This window comes from Dasypus novemcinctus, chromosome 18 (genome assembly GCF_030445035.2).
Source record: "Dasypus novemcinctus isolate mDasNov1 chromosome 18, mDasNov1.1.hap2, whole genome shotgun sequence".
Taxonomy (NCBI): domain Eukaryota; kingdom Metazoa; phylum Chordata; class Mammalia; order Cingulata; family Dasypodidae; genus Dasypus; species Dasypus novemcinctus.
In genome coordinates this window covers 51,282,422-51,297,872 of record NC_080690.1, presented here as the reverse complement: position 1 = coordinate 51,297,872, position 15,451 = coordinate 51,282,422, and the positions used below count along the sequence as shown (strand labels likewise).

Below are 15,451 nucleotides of genomic sequence, written 5' to 3'. Positions count from 1 at the left end.
AAGACATGTCCAGTGACTATAAAATAAACTGTGGCTACTAAAAAAAAGGAAGGGAGTTTACATTGGCAGCCCCAAAGCCCAGATATATGAAGACCAGCCCTGAAGAGCAGCAGCTCTGACACCAGGAAAACTAGGCTTATGATACACAGTGCTTCACTGTAGGTTTGGTTTTCTTTAGACGTTCACGTCTACCACTGGAAACTTTAGAAAACCCTTCCATGATAGATGCAGGTTAAGGTCACACATTAAAATCTGCCCAGGCCGGCTTTCTGCTGAGGACGAGGATCTCTAAATTAAATGGTCTCCCTTAGGAAGATCCCCAAAGCCCAATTTCTGGGGCCCACTAAAACACCTGAACCCAGTGAGCGAGGCTGGACAACCTACGGGCTCCGTTCAAGCCTCATCTTTCACTCGTTGCTGTGAGAGGAAATCATTTTTGTTCATTTTTAAATATGATCCTGTAACTTGTGGTCTAAAGGAGAAGCAGCAGATGTTCTGGGAGGAGCCGTCACCTGGACTGTGTGAAGAACACATAAATTTGCTGTGCTGCTGCTTGTCCAACCACCTGCTCGAGTTCTTGGATGGAAGCATTACTTAGTTGTTGGATACTTGGGAATTTCTGAAGCAGAAGGGGAGCTTTAACTTTTCCAACTCCAGGGATCTGCTGTACAGTTCGAAGGAGGGATGGCTCAGAGAGCAGAGCCCGTTTCTTCCTGAGAAAAGGGTTCTTACTGTGCTCCTTGGTTTGTTCCTGGACCTAAAGTGGTAATTAAAGAAAAAGCATGTGAGCACCCCCTAGAAGACTAGCAGCTTTCTTCAAGAGTCTTGTGGATATTTAAGTTTTTCTTTTTGGTTCAGGTGCAAAAGATTAACTTTTCATGTTTTCATATCCCATGAATATAATTATTCAGACATCAGAATTATAGAAAGACACCATATGATCACACAAAGAAAAACAAAAATTACAAGTTTTTGGAATGTTTGGGATAAAACCAATGAAAAACATACCCAGGAATTCAAAAATACTTTCCTATGGTCCATAAGGAAGTTTTCAATTTATAGGGCTAAATGATGGCTGTACATAAATTGGGCCTGCTTGATACAAGGCCTGGAGGAAGCCTTATACAGGGAAGCAGATGACACTAACATCGTATCAAGGGGAGTTAGGGATAGTGATGCAACTTAGTTCTCCAACCCAAATTGCACATCAGAATTACAGGGAGAATTTTACAAACAATACAATACCCTAATTCTGAGTTCTGATTCTTAACTGGACTGAGGTCAAGCCCAGGAATCACTATTTTTCAAAGTTCCCCAGAAAATTCTCATGTGCAACCATGTTGAAAAATCAATAAGGCGATGGAGATGCAGGTTTGGATTTTTTTTGAAGATTATAAACTTCCCCACGGAAATACTCCAATGCTTAATGAAAGATATGTAGGGATGTCAAAGCAATTGCTAGTTGACATTTTTACTAGCATTAAGTGCAGAATAACGAAGGATATTGCCTACAGCCTGGAAGTCTAAAATCAGGTCTCCAACTTGTTCCCTTTGTTAAAGAGCCTAGAATGGATGGCAAGCTTTACTGGAGGCAGAGGCAACTTCTGAGCTTAAATGCCCAAAAAGGTTTTGTGTGGTTTTTTCAGAAGACTTATTTACTTATTTTCCCCCCTTCCTGATGTTTTTGCTGTCTGTGTTATCTTCTCATTTTCTCTCTAGGATTCAATTCTGGAGACCTCTGATGGAGAAAAGAGGTTCCCTGTCAATTGTGCCACCTCATTCCTGGTTCCTTCAGCGCTTCACCTTGTCTTCACCTTGACTCTCTTGATGTGTCATTATCTTGCTGTGTGACTCACCTGCGCAGGGCACTGGCTCACCACACGAGCACTCGGTGTGCGCGGGCACGCTTTCTCTTCTTTTTCACCAGGAGGCCGCAGGGATCAAACCCAGGTCCTCCCATATGGTATGCAGAAGCTCTATCACTTGAGCCATATCTGCTTCCCTCAGAAAGGTTTTATAAACCAACACATGGAATGCTATAGATTGCACTGATTGGTTTGCAACTCTAATGTGGGTGGTTACTACAGTAAAGGATCCATTCTAATTGGTTGAGAATCTGCAAGTCAGGGCTTTGTGGAGCAGAACTGAGTACTTACTAATTGGACAATCAGGCAGGCTGCTTCCACCTGGCTGGCCACTGGCAGCAACACCATCCCAAGGTCCAGCACAGTAAACTTTTGCACTGCTGGGAAGTATTGTTCACTCATCTGTGTTTTTTCAACTAGTACAATACCTTGAAGATTACTGGCCTTCAAAGAAAAAAAAAAAAAAGAGTAAGCCCTTTTGGAACAAAATTCCTTTAAAGATCACGAAAGCTTCCATTTAATTCAGAACTTACATTTCTAACACGAACCAGCCTCTTTCTGTAGGCATTTCCTGCCACTAAATCAGCTTCGGTGATATAAAGAACACAGGATCTGTTAGATAAGTGAAAATCTACCGGTGTCAGGCCATCCTCAAAAGTGAGTTTAATTTTCCCTTAAAATACAGAAAAGAAGAGCTGTGAACTCCAGAGAAAAGGCGGCAACAGGAAGAACATTTTAAAAAGGAGGGAGAGAGGAGGGATTACGCAGATTATGTCACTGACCTTGCATCCCCAGGGCCAGCTGCGACCCGCGCCATTTCTCATTGGCCACAATGTGCCCCAAAGGCACGTCTATGGGGCCCGTGGCAACAGGGGGTCCGCTTTCCATCGGTGGCCCGGATCTGAGGGAAATGCAGACCACACTTGAGCAGGCTCTCCAACCGCACGGCCCCACCCACCTTCCGCCCGAGGCTGGAGCCTCTTTGGCAGCATACCGTCTGCAGCCTGTTCTTTCAAAGGCTGAATTATCTGCCAAAGTCTAACAGCCCGGAGATTCCCCTCCGGGTGGCAGCGTCCCTCATTAGGTCACTTGCCTGACCCCTGATACTCTCGCTCGGTCCGCACCCTGGCTGCTAGCTAATTCCAGGGAGAGGGCTGATGTGGCTGGGACGCAGACCGCGACCCAAACTGAGGAACATATGAAACTCACCTGCCGCGGTGCAGTCCAGTCGCTTCACTCCCGCGGCGCTAGCTCGCGCCTTCCTCCTCCCCGCCCTCCGCCTCACAGAGCACTGGATAGGCTGTGGCCTGAGTGACGGACACCCGAGCTGGCCAATAAGAGAATGGGCAGCGCCGCCTCTTTCCGCGCTTGTAAGGTTTTAAAAGGAAAGTGCTGGTTGTCAAGAGCGACGGACATGGCAGTAAGCATAGCTCTGATTGGCCAAAGTCAAAACAGAGCCAATAGTAGGCATGCTTGTTGAGTAGACCGTGCCGAAGAAACAGCGTCTGGGGCTAAGCCCGCGCGAGTGAGGCAGGCTTTAGGGAGCGGTCCCGGTAGTGGAGAGGCTCCCTCGTAAGTCCAGCCTCTGGTCTGGCTGCCTCCGCGCCGCAAGGATGCTCCTGGGATTTCGGAGAGGCCGTAAGACCCAGTTTGTAAGTAGATACTCGCTCGTCCTGAATTTTGGCCCGTGGGGCCAAGAGTTAGGGGTTCGGGGCTCGGGCATGGTTAGGATTTTTGGTCTGGAATGGGGGCAAAATAACGGTACAAAAAGGAAGTACTTTTTCATTTGGAGAAGCTCTGATTTTTTCGTGTTCTACAGAATTGAACTGTCTATCTTCAGGTTGCCCAGAGTCGGGCAGGACTTACCGTCTCTCCTCCAACACACACAGTTTAGTAAGGGCGCCTTCACTACTGCCCTACGCTAGCCTGTTCCATCGTGGGATGTCCCTGAGAGTGTGTCAGGCCTGATTCCTACGGCTCCCATTCACCACGTGCATACCATCAGCACATCCCACTTGGCAGTTGTCTTCACCGCCTACTCTGGCCTGCAGCTCCGCCTCACTAGTTTCTCTGCTTCTACTCTTGCCCTACCCCTAGGTACTTCTCCCCATAGCAGCTGAAGGGATAGATTTTAAACGCCAATCTGATCGTACTACTGTCCATATTAGAACCCACTGCCTCTCTCTCTCTTGTCCCTGTCCAGCCATACCATCACCATTACTTCTGTTCTTTCAGGCCTTTTCTTTTTCTAGTCCTGCTTGCAGTACTTCTCTCTAAATCTTCCCATGGCCACACTCTCATTGCATGATCTCATTCTCTGACCACCCCTCCTTTCTCTTTCCTGCTCACTTTCTGTATTATGCTGACTCCCACAATTTGATGTCACCCCCACCCACTTATGGTGTATTGATCCTACCAACTTTTAACTGACTGTTACAAGCATCATGTGCTCAGCTTTGCATTCAGTAAAAGTTGGCTGAATGCTGAAATTTTTTTAGACAGATGGATGTTGAGACGCAACGATGACATAATTGAAGCATATTTTTTCATTGCAATTTTGCTAACTCAGCATGTTCACTGTTTTTTTTTTTATGCAAAGCAGTAAGCATTATTGAGCTCCTACTGTATACTGGTTAGTCACAACTGATTGACAAACTATAACTACATTGTTTATAGGATAAACAGACTCCAAAATAATTCTGAATAAAAAAATGGTAAGACAAGAACTACAGTAGATGTAGGGAAGGGGCAGCTGAGACATTTTGGAGATGTGCAGAAAAGGAATTCCAGGTGGAGAAAACAGCATATACAAAGACGTGAGAAGGAATAGATGATTTGCTGCTGGGAAATGAAAGGCAATTCTCAGTACTAAGGCATAGAGAATATATGTGGGGATGAGGAGGAGTGGCAAGAAATGAAGCTGGGTCCATTGGTAAGAACCAACTTAGAGGGCCTTCTCAACCATGCTGGACCATTTATTGTCTTTGAGAGAGCAGGACCACTCATGAGGGTTTTCAAGCTGGCTCTAGGTTAGGGTCCTCTTGCATTTTAGGGGCTGGAGGCAGGAAGACCATAGTGAGGAAATAAGTATAGTGGTACAAGTGAGAAATGTCTAGTATGCTCTGGGCAATTCACTCTTTTGAAGAAAAACAAAAACCAAACTAACCAGATCTTTCTGGTGGACCTACTGGATGCAGTCTCTGGGGATTGAAAGGTGATTAATAAAACTTTCCTGTCGTTGAGCATCTTCCAGGCAGTGGGGGCTGGAAGGCAGGAAGCAGAGAAGTAAACTGCCAAATCCATTGAGGCAGGGTGGTGGGTGCCACACAATGAGTAGAGATGGTGGAGGGATGTGGCCAAGATGCTATGTAACACCTGCTGGGGCAGCCATGCAAGTGGAGTCAGAAGGAAGAGAGTGCTGCAGAGATGGTTGGGAGCGGGGGTCTGCCCAATTGCATCTCTCCTGAAGGATGCCCAGAGCCCTGGCTCCTCCCCCTGACCTGGTCTCCCTGCTCCCTCTGTACCTGCTGCCTGCTGCTGCCATTAGTCTCCCCAGAGCCCACTTTCAGTGGCTGTTCCTTACCAGGCCACAGGCTCTCCTTTAGTCAGGTGTCAGCCCTCACAGCTGCTTCTATATTCGAGCCAACATGAGTGCTTTCTGTTTCCAGAACACTGCTACCAATGAGTGGCTCCATTTCCTTGTTCATGTTGTTGTCTCTCCTTAGGATGCTTCTTCCTCACACTTCCTAAAGGTGGGAGCAGTGGCCATGTTTGAAGACTCATTCTGAATGCCTCTGTGTTTTTTTCTAAGGAAGGGGGAACTTTTGGGATCTTCCTTCTGGTCCCTAGACTTGAAGGAGACTTTCCCTTCCTGGCTACCTCGCTCATGGTGTTTACCTCTGTCTCGGCCCATTCCCTAATTCTGAGTTATATTATAAGCATTTGGATGTTTTTCCTGTACTCTACCTCACTGGGGGAAAGGACCAGGTTTCTTCATTGCTGCCGTGGCATTTTGTCTCTAGAAAACAGAGACAGGTCTTCTAGACTCAGAAGTGTCTGCAAGACTCCCATTGCCTAAAGCAGGGTTCTCTGACTTTCATTGTAGTTAAGAGGTAGTTTTTCTTACTTGGAGTCTTTGAGGCAAGCCACCTAATCTGTTGAACCTTTGGGTGTCAGGTGGCATGCTCGGTGCCAGGGTTGGGGGTTGGGGAAGCTTCCTGCTCTCAGGAAGTTCTCATTCTGCAGTGGGGAGTCAAGTGAGTAAGTAGGTCAATGGGGGCGGTGCCCTGAGCCAGGTGGAGGTGCTAGAGGGTGCCTGGGGCTTGGTGGGGAAGCTGCTCTGAGGAGGGAGGGATGAGGAGGCACCCGCTTGGGCAGCTGCACAGGTGCTCCCTGGCTGGGTATGAGAGCCTGGCCAGGTGGGGATTGGGGACAGTGGGGAGGGGTAGGCTCCTGGTGGGGCTGGAGCCTGGTAGCCAGTGCAAGTATCCCTTCCTAGGCCTGGGGAGGTGGTGGCAGGGCCCAGGTGACTCCCCCACCCCCCAATGACATCTGCTGGGTTTCATTTGTACAGAAACACATTGTCCATGGCCTTCTCCCAGCGGCCAGCATCGCGCCGAAGCCAGCTGTGCCCCGCACGCCTCCTCCCCGCAGCCCCAACCCCTCTCCGGAGAGACCAAGGTGAGTTAGGCGAGCAGGCACAGAGGTCCCTGTGCCCGGCTGCCCAGCACTGGACCCTGTGAACTCTTCTCACTGGCAAGAAAATCACATGTAGAAAGGTTAGATCATGTCCTTTGAAATATTTATCACCATTCCATAATGATGTGCTTTAAGATGGGTTCTCTGTGGGATATTAGGGTAATCTGTCTAAGGTATAGGGGTTGTCACGTTTTGTAATTGGATGTAGTTAGTTGTTTTGAAAATATAGAGCATCAAAGCTCCAAACAGTCAAGTTCGTAACAACTTTAAAAGGAATTTGAATTCTGCACAAGATTGTTTTTCTAAATACAACTCTGCCTTTTAATAGAACTGCTTTGCGGGAAGGAAGGAGGAGTGTGGTACCTTGCCATGGCTTGGGATTCCCCCATCTTCCAGTGCTTTTAACACACCAGAGAACTATCTTCTATATCTGAGTCTACTGAAGACCCCTGCCTGTGCCAAGATGTAGGCCCAGGAGAATTTTAGCCTGTTTTTCTGTTGTTGTTTAAGACTTTTAATTTGAAATTATTTCAAACATATAATACAGTTGCAGAAATAATAGAAACTGACTATAGAGAACTGCAGCATACCCTCATGCACCAGTTACACAATTCTACCAATTTTAACATTTTGCCACAATTACTGAATCTATTCTAACTATACATCTTTTGTTCCATCTATATATAATTTTCTGGACATCTGAGAGAAGATTGCATATATCATGTTCCTTGAACACGTAATACTTTGATGAACATTTCTGAAGAGCAAGAAATTTCACTTATGTATCCATCTAAAGTACAGTTACCAAGTTGGTGAAATTTAACAGTGATATAAGGCTTTTAGTCTGTATTCCTTTTTTCCATCTGTCTCAATAATGACCTTTTTTTTAAGCAAATCCATTTTGATACATATTAATAAGGCATAAAATTCATCCAAAGTGTACAATCAGTGGTCTTTGGTATAATCACATAGTTGTACATTCATCACTTTAATCATTATTAGGGAATTTTCATTATTTCAAAAATAACAATAGAAAACAGACAAATTTTTCACCTCTCAATCTCTCTGTGCTTCTCCTGTTGTACATAGCTGCTATTTCTTGCTATTCTTATACATTTATTTATTTTTAAGCAGTTTTATTGAGATATGTACACATAACCATATGACATATCTAAAATGTACCGTCAATGGCTTTTAATATAATCACAATGTTGTGCATTCATCACCAAAAAAGATTTTAGAACAATTTCATTACTCCAAAAAAGACCCCACATCCCTTAGCAGTCACCTCTTTATCCCTCTATCCTTCCCCAGCCATAACCACTAATCTAGTTTCATCTTTATAAATTGATTTATATTTACATTTTATATAAATGGAATCATACAATAAGTAGTATTTTGTGTCTGGTTTCTTTTACTTAGCATAATTTTTTGTCTGATATCAACATCTTTTAGTATTAACATATGATAGCTTATTTTCAAAGAAAAATGGTCTTATATATGCAACTTTACCCAAATTCATAATTCACATACAGTATTACTATGCTATACATTCCCGTGTTACATTTTTTAGTTTTCCTTTTAGTAATATACATGACTTTTGACTTTCCTTTTAAACCACTGTCATACCCATATAATAGTACTGCTAATTATAAACATTATGCTTCCTTTCACCTTTTCTATCCATTTCCAAATATTAGCACACATCCTTTTAACCGATTCTGCACAGATTAACCCTCAGCTTTCCATTTCTACCCTCCTTCTACGTTTTGGTTATCTGTTTCTAATTATTAACTATGTAAATTTACACAATATATTTCGTTCATAATAGCTCAATCATAAGAGTATTTGTTCTTTTGTGGCTGGCTTACTTCACTCAACATTATGTTCTCCAGGTTCATACATGTTGTCATATGTTTTATAACTTCATATCTTACAGCTGCATAATATTCCGTCATGTGCATATACCATAGTTTGTTTATCCATTCATTGGTTGACGGACACCTGGATTGTTTCCACCTTTTGACAATCATCAATAATGCTGCTATGAACATCAGTGTTGAGATGTCTGCTCGTGTCACTACCCTCTGTTCTTCTGGGTATATACCCAGTAGTGGTATTGCAGGGTCATGTGGCAAATCTGTATTTAACTTCTTTAGGAACCACCAAACAGTCCTTCACAATGGCTATGCCATTCTACATTCCCAAAAACAGTACATAAGTGTTCCTGTCTCTCCACATCCTCTCCAACACTTGTAGTTCTCTCTCTCTTTTAATAGTGGCCATTCTAATAGGTATGAAATGATATCTCATTGTATCTTTGAGTTGCATTTCCCTAATTGTTAGTGATGTTGAACATTTTTTCATGTTTTTTTTTTTTTTTACCATTTTCTTCTTTGGACAAATGTCAATTCAGGTCTTTTGTCCATTTTTAATCAGTTTGTCTTTTTGTTATTGAGTTGTCGAATCTCTTTATATACCTTGGATATTAAACTCTTATCAGATATGTGATTTCCAAATATTTTTTCCCATTGAGTCAACTGCCATTTTACCCTTTTGACAGAGTTCTCTGAGGTACAGAAATGTTTTATTTTGAGGAGGTCTCCCTTATCTATTTTTTCTTTTGTTGTGTGTGCTTTGGATGTAAGGTCCAAGAAACCACCATCTACTACAAGGTCTTGAAGATGTTTCCCTACATTTTCTTCTAGTAGTTTTATGGTCCTGGCTTTTATATTTAGGTCTTTGATTTATTTTGTATTGATTCTCGGATAGGAAGTGAGATAGGGGTCCTTTTTCATTGTTTTGCTTATGGATATCCTGTTCTCCCAGCACCATTTATTGAAGAGACGTTTTGTCCCATTAACATTGCTGTGGTAGATTTGTCAAACACCAGTTGGCTGAGAAGCAGATTTGCCTCAACAGATAGGGTGTCTGCCTACCACATGGGAGGTCCAGGGTTCAATCCCAGGGCCTCCTGCCCATGTGATGAGCTGACCCACATGCAGTGCTGATGCATGCAAGGAGTGCCGTGCCACGCTGGGGTGTTCCCCGCGTGGGGGAGCCCCACGCACAAGGAGTGCACCCGTAAAGAGACCCGCCCAGCACGAGAAAAGGGCAGCCTGCCCAGGAATGGTGCCGCACACATGGAGAGCTGATGTAGCAAGATGACACAACAAAACAAGACACAGATTCCAGGTGCCACTGACAAGAACACAAGCAGACACAGAAGAACACACAGCGAATGGACACAGAGAACAGACAACTGTGGGGATAGGGGTAGGGAAGGGGAGAGAAATAAATAAAAAATAAATCTTAAAAAACAAAACAAAACGACCAGTTGGCCATAGAAGTGAGGGTTTATATCTGGATGCTTAATTCTGTTCCACTGATTGATGTGTCTGTCTTTATGCTGTTTTGACATTGTAGCTTTGTAGTATGTTCCAGGGTCAGGCAGTGAAATTCCTCCCCCATTGCTCTTCTTTTTTAGAATACTTTGGCTATTCAGGTGCACTTTTCCTTCCAAATGAATTTGGTACTTGCCTTTTCTATTTCTGTAAAGTAGGCTGTTGGAATTTTGATTGGTATTGCATGGAATCTATGAATCAGTTTGGGTAAGATTGATATCTTCATGGTATTCAGTCTTCTAATCCATGAAAACAGAATGTCTTTCCATTTGTTTAGGTCTTCACTGAATTCTTTTAGCATTGTTTTGTAGTTTTCTGCATATAGGTCCTGTACTTCTTTGGTTGAATTGATTCCTAGGTATTTGAGTCTTTTTGTTGCTATTGTAAATGGAATTTTTTCCCTGATTTCATCCTCAGATTTTCAATACTAGTGTACATTATTGATTTTTGCATGTTTTTCTTGCATCGTGCTACCTTGCTGAACTCATTTATTAGCTCAAGTAGCTTTGTGGTAGATGTTTAGGAATTTCCTAAATATAGAATCATGTCATCTGCAAATAGTGAGAGTTTTACTTCCTCTTTTCCTATTTGGATACCTTTAGTTTTTTTGTTTTGTTTTTTTTTTTCTTGTCTAATTGCTCTAGCTAGAACTTCTAGTGCAATGTTGAATAGCAGTGGTGATAGTGGGCCTCCTTGTCTTGTTCCTGATCTTAGAGGAAAAGCTTTCAACCTTTCCCCATTGAGTATGATGGCTATGGGTTTTTCATATATGCCCTTTATCATATTGAGGAATTTTCCATGTCCTACATTTCAAATTGTTTTTATCCAGAAAGGATCCTGGATTTTGTCATATCTTTCTCTGCATCAAATGAAATGATCATGTGATTTTCTTCCCTTCAATTTGTTAATATGGTATATTATGTTAATTGATTTTCTTATGTTGAACCAGGCTTGTATACCAGGAATAAATCCCACTTGGTCATGATGTATAATTCTTTTGAGATGCTGTTGGATTCTATTTGCAAATATTGGGAAGCAGACTTGACCCAGTGGTTAGGGTGTCCGTCGACCACATGGGAGATCCGTGGTTCAAACCCTGGGCCTCCTTGACCCTTGTGGAGCTGGCCCATGCGCAGTGCTGATGCGCGCAAGGAATGCCGTGCCACGCAGGGGTGTCCCCCACGTAGGGGAGCACCACACGCAAGGAGTGCGCCCTGTAAGGAGAGCCCAGCGCAAAAGAAAGTGCAGCCTGCCCAGGAATGGTGCCGCACACACGGAGAGTTGATGCAGCAAGATGATGCAACAAAAAGAAATACAGATTCCTGTGCCGCTGACAACAACAGAAGTGGACAAAAAAGAATATGCAGCAAGTGGACACAGAGAACAGACAACTGGGGGGGAGGAATTTTTGCAAATATTTTGTTGAGAATTCTTCTTGAAATGCTTTCCATTTTTGGGTGAAGGGGAAGAGTTTAAACAGGATTGATGTAAATCTTCTCTAAATGCTTCGTAAAATTCACCTTTGAAGCTCACTGATTTGGACTTTTCTTTGAGAAGTTTTTGACAACTGATTCAATCTCTTTATATATGATTGGCTTGTTAAGTTCTTATATTTCTTGTAGCATCAGTATAGGTTGTTTTTACATTTCAAGGAATTTGTCCATTTCATCTAGGATGTCTAGTTGTTGGTATACAGTTTCTCATAATATCCTCTTATGATCCTTTTTATTTCTGTGGGGTCATTGTATCTTCCTCCCTTTCATTTCTGATTTTATTTATTTGGTTATCTCTATCTTTTTTTCTGTTAGTCTAGCTAAGGACTTGTCAATTTTATTGACAATCTCAAAGAAGCAGCTTCTGGTTTGTTGATTTTCTGTTTTTTGTTGTTGTTATTGTTGTTCTCATTTTCAGTTATTTCTGCTCTAATCTTTATTATTTCTTTTTTTTTGCTTGCTTTGCAAATAGTTTGCTGTTCTTTTTCTAGTTTCTCCAGTCGTTCAGTTACATCTTTGATTTTAGCTCTTTCTTCTCTTTTAATAAAGACATTTAGAATTTTAAATTTCCCTCTCAGCACTGCCTTCACTGTATCCCATAAGTTTTGATAACTTGTGTTCTTCTTTTCATTTGTCTCAATATATTTACCAATTTTACTTATAATTTCTTCTTTGACCCACTGATTATTTAGGCATGTGTTATTCAGCCTCCACACATTTGTGACTTTACCTTTTTCCCGTCAATTGTTGATTTCCAGTTTCATTCCATTATGATCTGAGAAGGTGCTTTGTATAATGTCAGTCTTTTTTTCCCCAATATACTTTTTAAAAAAAAGATACATACTTTAAAAAATACTTACATATTAAATCTTACATAAAAAATACAGGGGATTCCCATATACCCTATACCTAACCCTTCTCACATTTTTCCACATTAACAACATCCTTCCTTAGTGTGGTACATTTGTTACAATTGAACACATTTTGGAACATTGCCACTAAGCATGGATTATAGTTTACATTGCAGTTTACACTCTCTCCTACAATGTCAGTCTTTTTATATTTACTGAGACCTGCCTTGTAACCTAATGTGGTCTATCCTGGAGAAAGATCCAGGAGCACTTGAGAGAAATGTATAATCCGCTGAGTTTGGGTGCAGTGTTCTGGGTATGTCTGTTAGGTCTATGATGAATGAACAATATTTATTATATTGTTCAAGTTCTCTGTTTTCTCATTGATCTCATCTCTAGTTATTGTGAGTGGTATGTCGAAGTTTCCAACTATTATCATAGAGGTGTCTATTTCACCCTTCAGTTTTGTCAGTGTTTGCCTCATGTATTTTTGGGCACCCTATTTAGATGCATAGATTTTTTTTTTTAAGATTTATTTATTTATTTATTCCCTCCTCCTCCCCCACTGTTTCTGCTGTCTGTGGCTGTCCACTGTGCATTCTTCTGAGTCTGCTTGTCTTCTCTTTGGGAGGCACTGGGAACAGATTCTGGGACCTTCCAGAGTGGGAGAGAGGTGCTCAATCTCTTGCGCCACCTCAGCATCCTGGTCTGCTGCATCTGTTATTGTCTCTCTTCTGTGTCTCCTTTTGTCGTGTCATCCTTGCTGCACCAGCTCTCTACTCGGTCCAGCTTGCCACATGGGCCAGCTCTCTGCTTAGTCCAGCTCACCATGCAGTACAGCTTGTCTTCACCAGGAGGCCCCGGGAATCAAACCCTGGCTCCCGTGTGAATGATGGCTTGAGCCACAACTGCTTCCCTGCAAAGATATTTTTGACTTATTTCTTCCTGGTGGAGTCCCTTTTATTAATATATAATGTCCTTTCATATCTCTCATAACTTTTTTTCATTTCAAGTCTGTTTTATCCAATATTAGTATAGCTACCCCTGCTCTTTTTGGTTACTATTTATAAGGAGTATCTTTTTCCAGTCTTTCACTTTCAACTAGTTTGTATCCCTGGGTCTAAGGTGAGTCTCTTGTAGGCAGCGTATGGGTGGCTCATGTTTTTTTATATATTCTGTCAGCTTAATTCTTTTTTTTATTGCCCGCCCCCTTTGTAACTTTTTTTGCTTGCTGTCTGCTCTCTCTGTCCATTCGCTGCGCATTCTTCTGTGTCTGTATTTATTTTTATTTTTTTACTTAGTCCCCCTCCCTTGCGGCTTGCTTGTTGTCTGCTCTCTGTGTCCATCCAGTGCATGCTCTTCTGTGGTTTTGCTTGTCTCCTTTTTTTTTTTTTTTTTGGTTGCATCACCTTGCTGAGTTGGCTCTCTGCGGTGCTGGCAGGCCAGCAGCACTAAACAGTGCCCGGGCCAGTGGCTCTCTGCAGCGTGCAGGCAAGCCTACCTTCACAAGGAGGCCCCATGACACGAACTCAGGGCCTCCCATATGGTAGATGGGTGCCCAACTGATTGAGCCACAGCTGCTTCCCAGCTTATATCTTTTGATTGGGGAATTTAATCCATTCACATTCAGTGGTATTACTGAATGTTCTTTACTTCCACCATTTTATTCTTTGGTTTCATTTGTTACATCATATTTTTGTCTTTTTACTCTTTTGGTTACCCTTCCTTCAATTCTTGTCATCTATACTCTTCTCCAAGTGTCTCTCTCCTGTCTTTTCTTTTCAGGTTGTAAGGCTCCCGTTAATATTTCCTAAAAGGTGGATTGGATTCATTTTTACAAACTCTCAGTTTGTTTATTTGTGAATATTTTAAACTCGCCTTCATATTTGAAGTACAGTTCTGGTAGATAAAGAATTCTTGGCTGGTAGTTTTGCTCTTTCAGTATCCTAATTGTATCATCTAACTGTTTTTTTGCCTCCATGGTTTCTGAGAGAAATCTGCACTGTCTTACCAGGCATCCTTTGTATGTAATAGTTTGCTTTTATGTTGCTGCCCTCAAAGTTTTCTCTTTATCTTTGATGTTTGATATTCTGAGTCGTATGTGTGGACCATAGTTTGTGGTAATAGTCTGATGGTATAATCTCATATTTGTAACAAATGTTCCACAATGGTGTGGTGTGTTGGTGAAGGGGTGTTATATGGGAATTCTACACATGTGGATAACTGTTTTGTAAGTTCACAACTTCTGTAATAAAAATATATTTTTAAAAACATATATACCAAATGCAATGGATGTGTCATGATGATGGGAGAGAGTGTTGCTGTGGGGGGAGTGGGGGGTGGGGGCGGTGGGGTTGAATGGGACTTCATATTTTTTGAATGTAATATTTTTTAAAAAATGAATAAAAAAATAAAAAAATAAAAATAAAAATAAATAAAAGCGAGTAAACATAGAAAAATAAAAAAATAAAAACAAATAAAAACATACATATATACAGAAATTCCCATATTTCTCACCCTTCCCCCTCCCCTACTTTTCCCCATTAACATCTTTCACTAGTGTGGTACATTTATTAAAATTGACGAACACATACTGAAGCACTGTTACTTATTTTTTTAAAGATTTTATTTATTCCCCCCCCTCGTTTTGTGCTTGCTATGTCTGTTCATTGTGTGCTCGTTTTCTTTTTAGGAGGCATCAGAACTCAACCCAGGATCTGCCATGTGGGAGGGAGGCACCTAATGGCTTGAGCAACCTCCACTCACTACTTTGTTGTGTCTCTCATTGTTTTTCCTTCTTCTGTCTCTTTGTTGCATCGACTTGCCATGACAGCCCATCGTGCCGAACTGCTGTCTGTCCTACTTGTATTCTTTAGGAGGCACCAGGAACCAAATCTGGAACTTCTGGTGTGGTAGGCGGGAGCTCAATTGCTTAAGCCATATCCGCTTCCCAAAGCATTGTTATTAAGCATGGTCTGTGGTTTACATTATAGTTTACATTTTGCACAAATTTATAGGTTTTGACAAAATGTATAATGACCTATATCTTTCATTGCAATGTCATGCAATGTCCCCAAAATGCCCCATGTTATACCTATTCTTTCTTCTCCTTCTCCTCAGAACCTCTGCCAGCCACTGCC

The 15,451-nt window shown here is 42.0% G+C and overlaps 2 protein-coding genes across 5 annotated transcripts in view; one reads left to right on the top strand and one right to left on the bottom strand.

The window, feature by feature from the left end:
• Positions 1–380: 380 nt before the first annotated feature.
• FAAP24 (FA core complex associated protein 24) lies at positions 381–3,166 on the bottom strand. 2 transcript variants are annotated; one of them, XM_004475113.5, is made up of 5 exons: positions 3,075–3,166; positions 2,648–2,766; positions 2,399–2,538; positions 2,157–2,309; positions 381–757 (listed from the first exon to the last, which is right to left on the bottom strand). In XM_004475113.5, the coding sequence occupies exons 2-5, from the start codon at positions 2,751–2,753 to the stop codon at positions 509–511; spliced, it is 648 nt and encodes a 215-aa protein (XP_004475170.1). In that variant the 5' UTR covers positions 2,754–2,766; positions 3,075–3,166; the 3' UTR covers positions 381–508. The 2 variants fall into 2 exon arrangements, with proteins under 2 accessions (XP_004475170.1, XP_023439445.1); XM_023583677.3 differs by lacking the exon at positions 3,075–3,166 and adding an exon at positions 2,860–2,953.
• Positions 3,167–3,340: 174 nt separating this feature from the next.
• Positions 3,341–15,451, top strand: part of CEP89 (centrosomal protein 89) — a 129,683-nt gene continuing 117,572 nt past the window's right edge. For all 3 annotated transcript variants that reach the window (XM_004475109.3, XM_004475112.4, XM_012518247.3), the window contains exons 1-2: positions 3,341–3,517; positions 6,439–6,545. In XM_004475109.3, coding sequence (XP_004475166.1) covers positions 3,479–3,517; positions 6,439–6,545 — 146 coding nt within the window. In that variant the 5' untranslated portion in view covers positions 3,341–3,478. The remainder of the gene's footprint in view (positions 3,518–6,438; positions 6,546–15,451) is intronic.

Coding starts and splice junctions, on each gene's coding strand:
- FAAP24 (XM_004475113.5), bottom strand. CDS start 2,753: ATGGAAAGCGGACCCCCTGTTGCCACGGGCCCCATAGACGTGCCTTTG. Junction 2,310..2,398: donor GGCTGGTTCGTGTTAGAAAT/GTAAGTTCTGAA, acceptor TTTTCTTTGAAG/GCCAGTAATCTTCAAGGTAT. Junction 758..2,156: donor CCTGCCTGATTGTCCAATTA/GTAAGTACTCAG, acceptor TTACCACTTTAG/GTCCAGGAACAAACCAAGGA.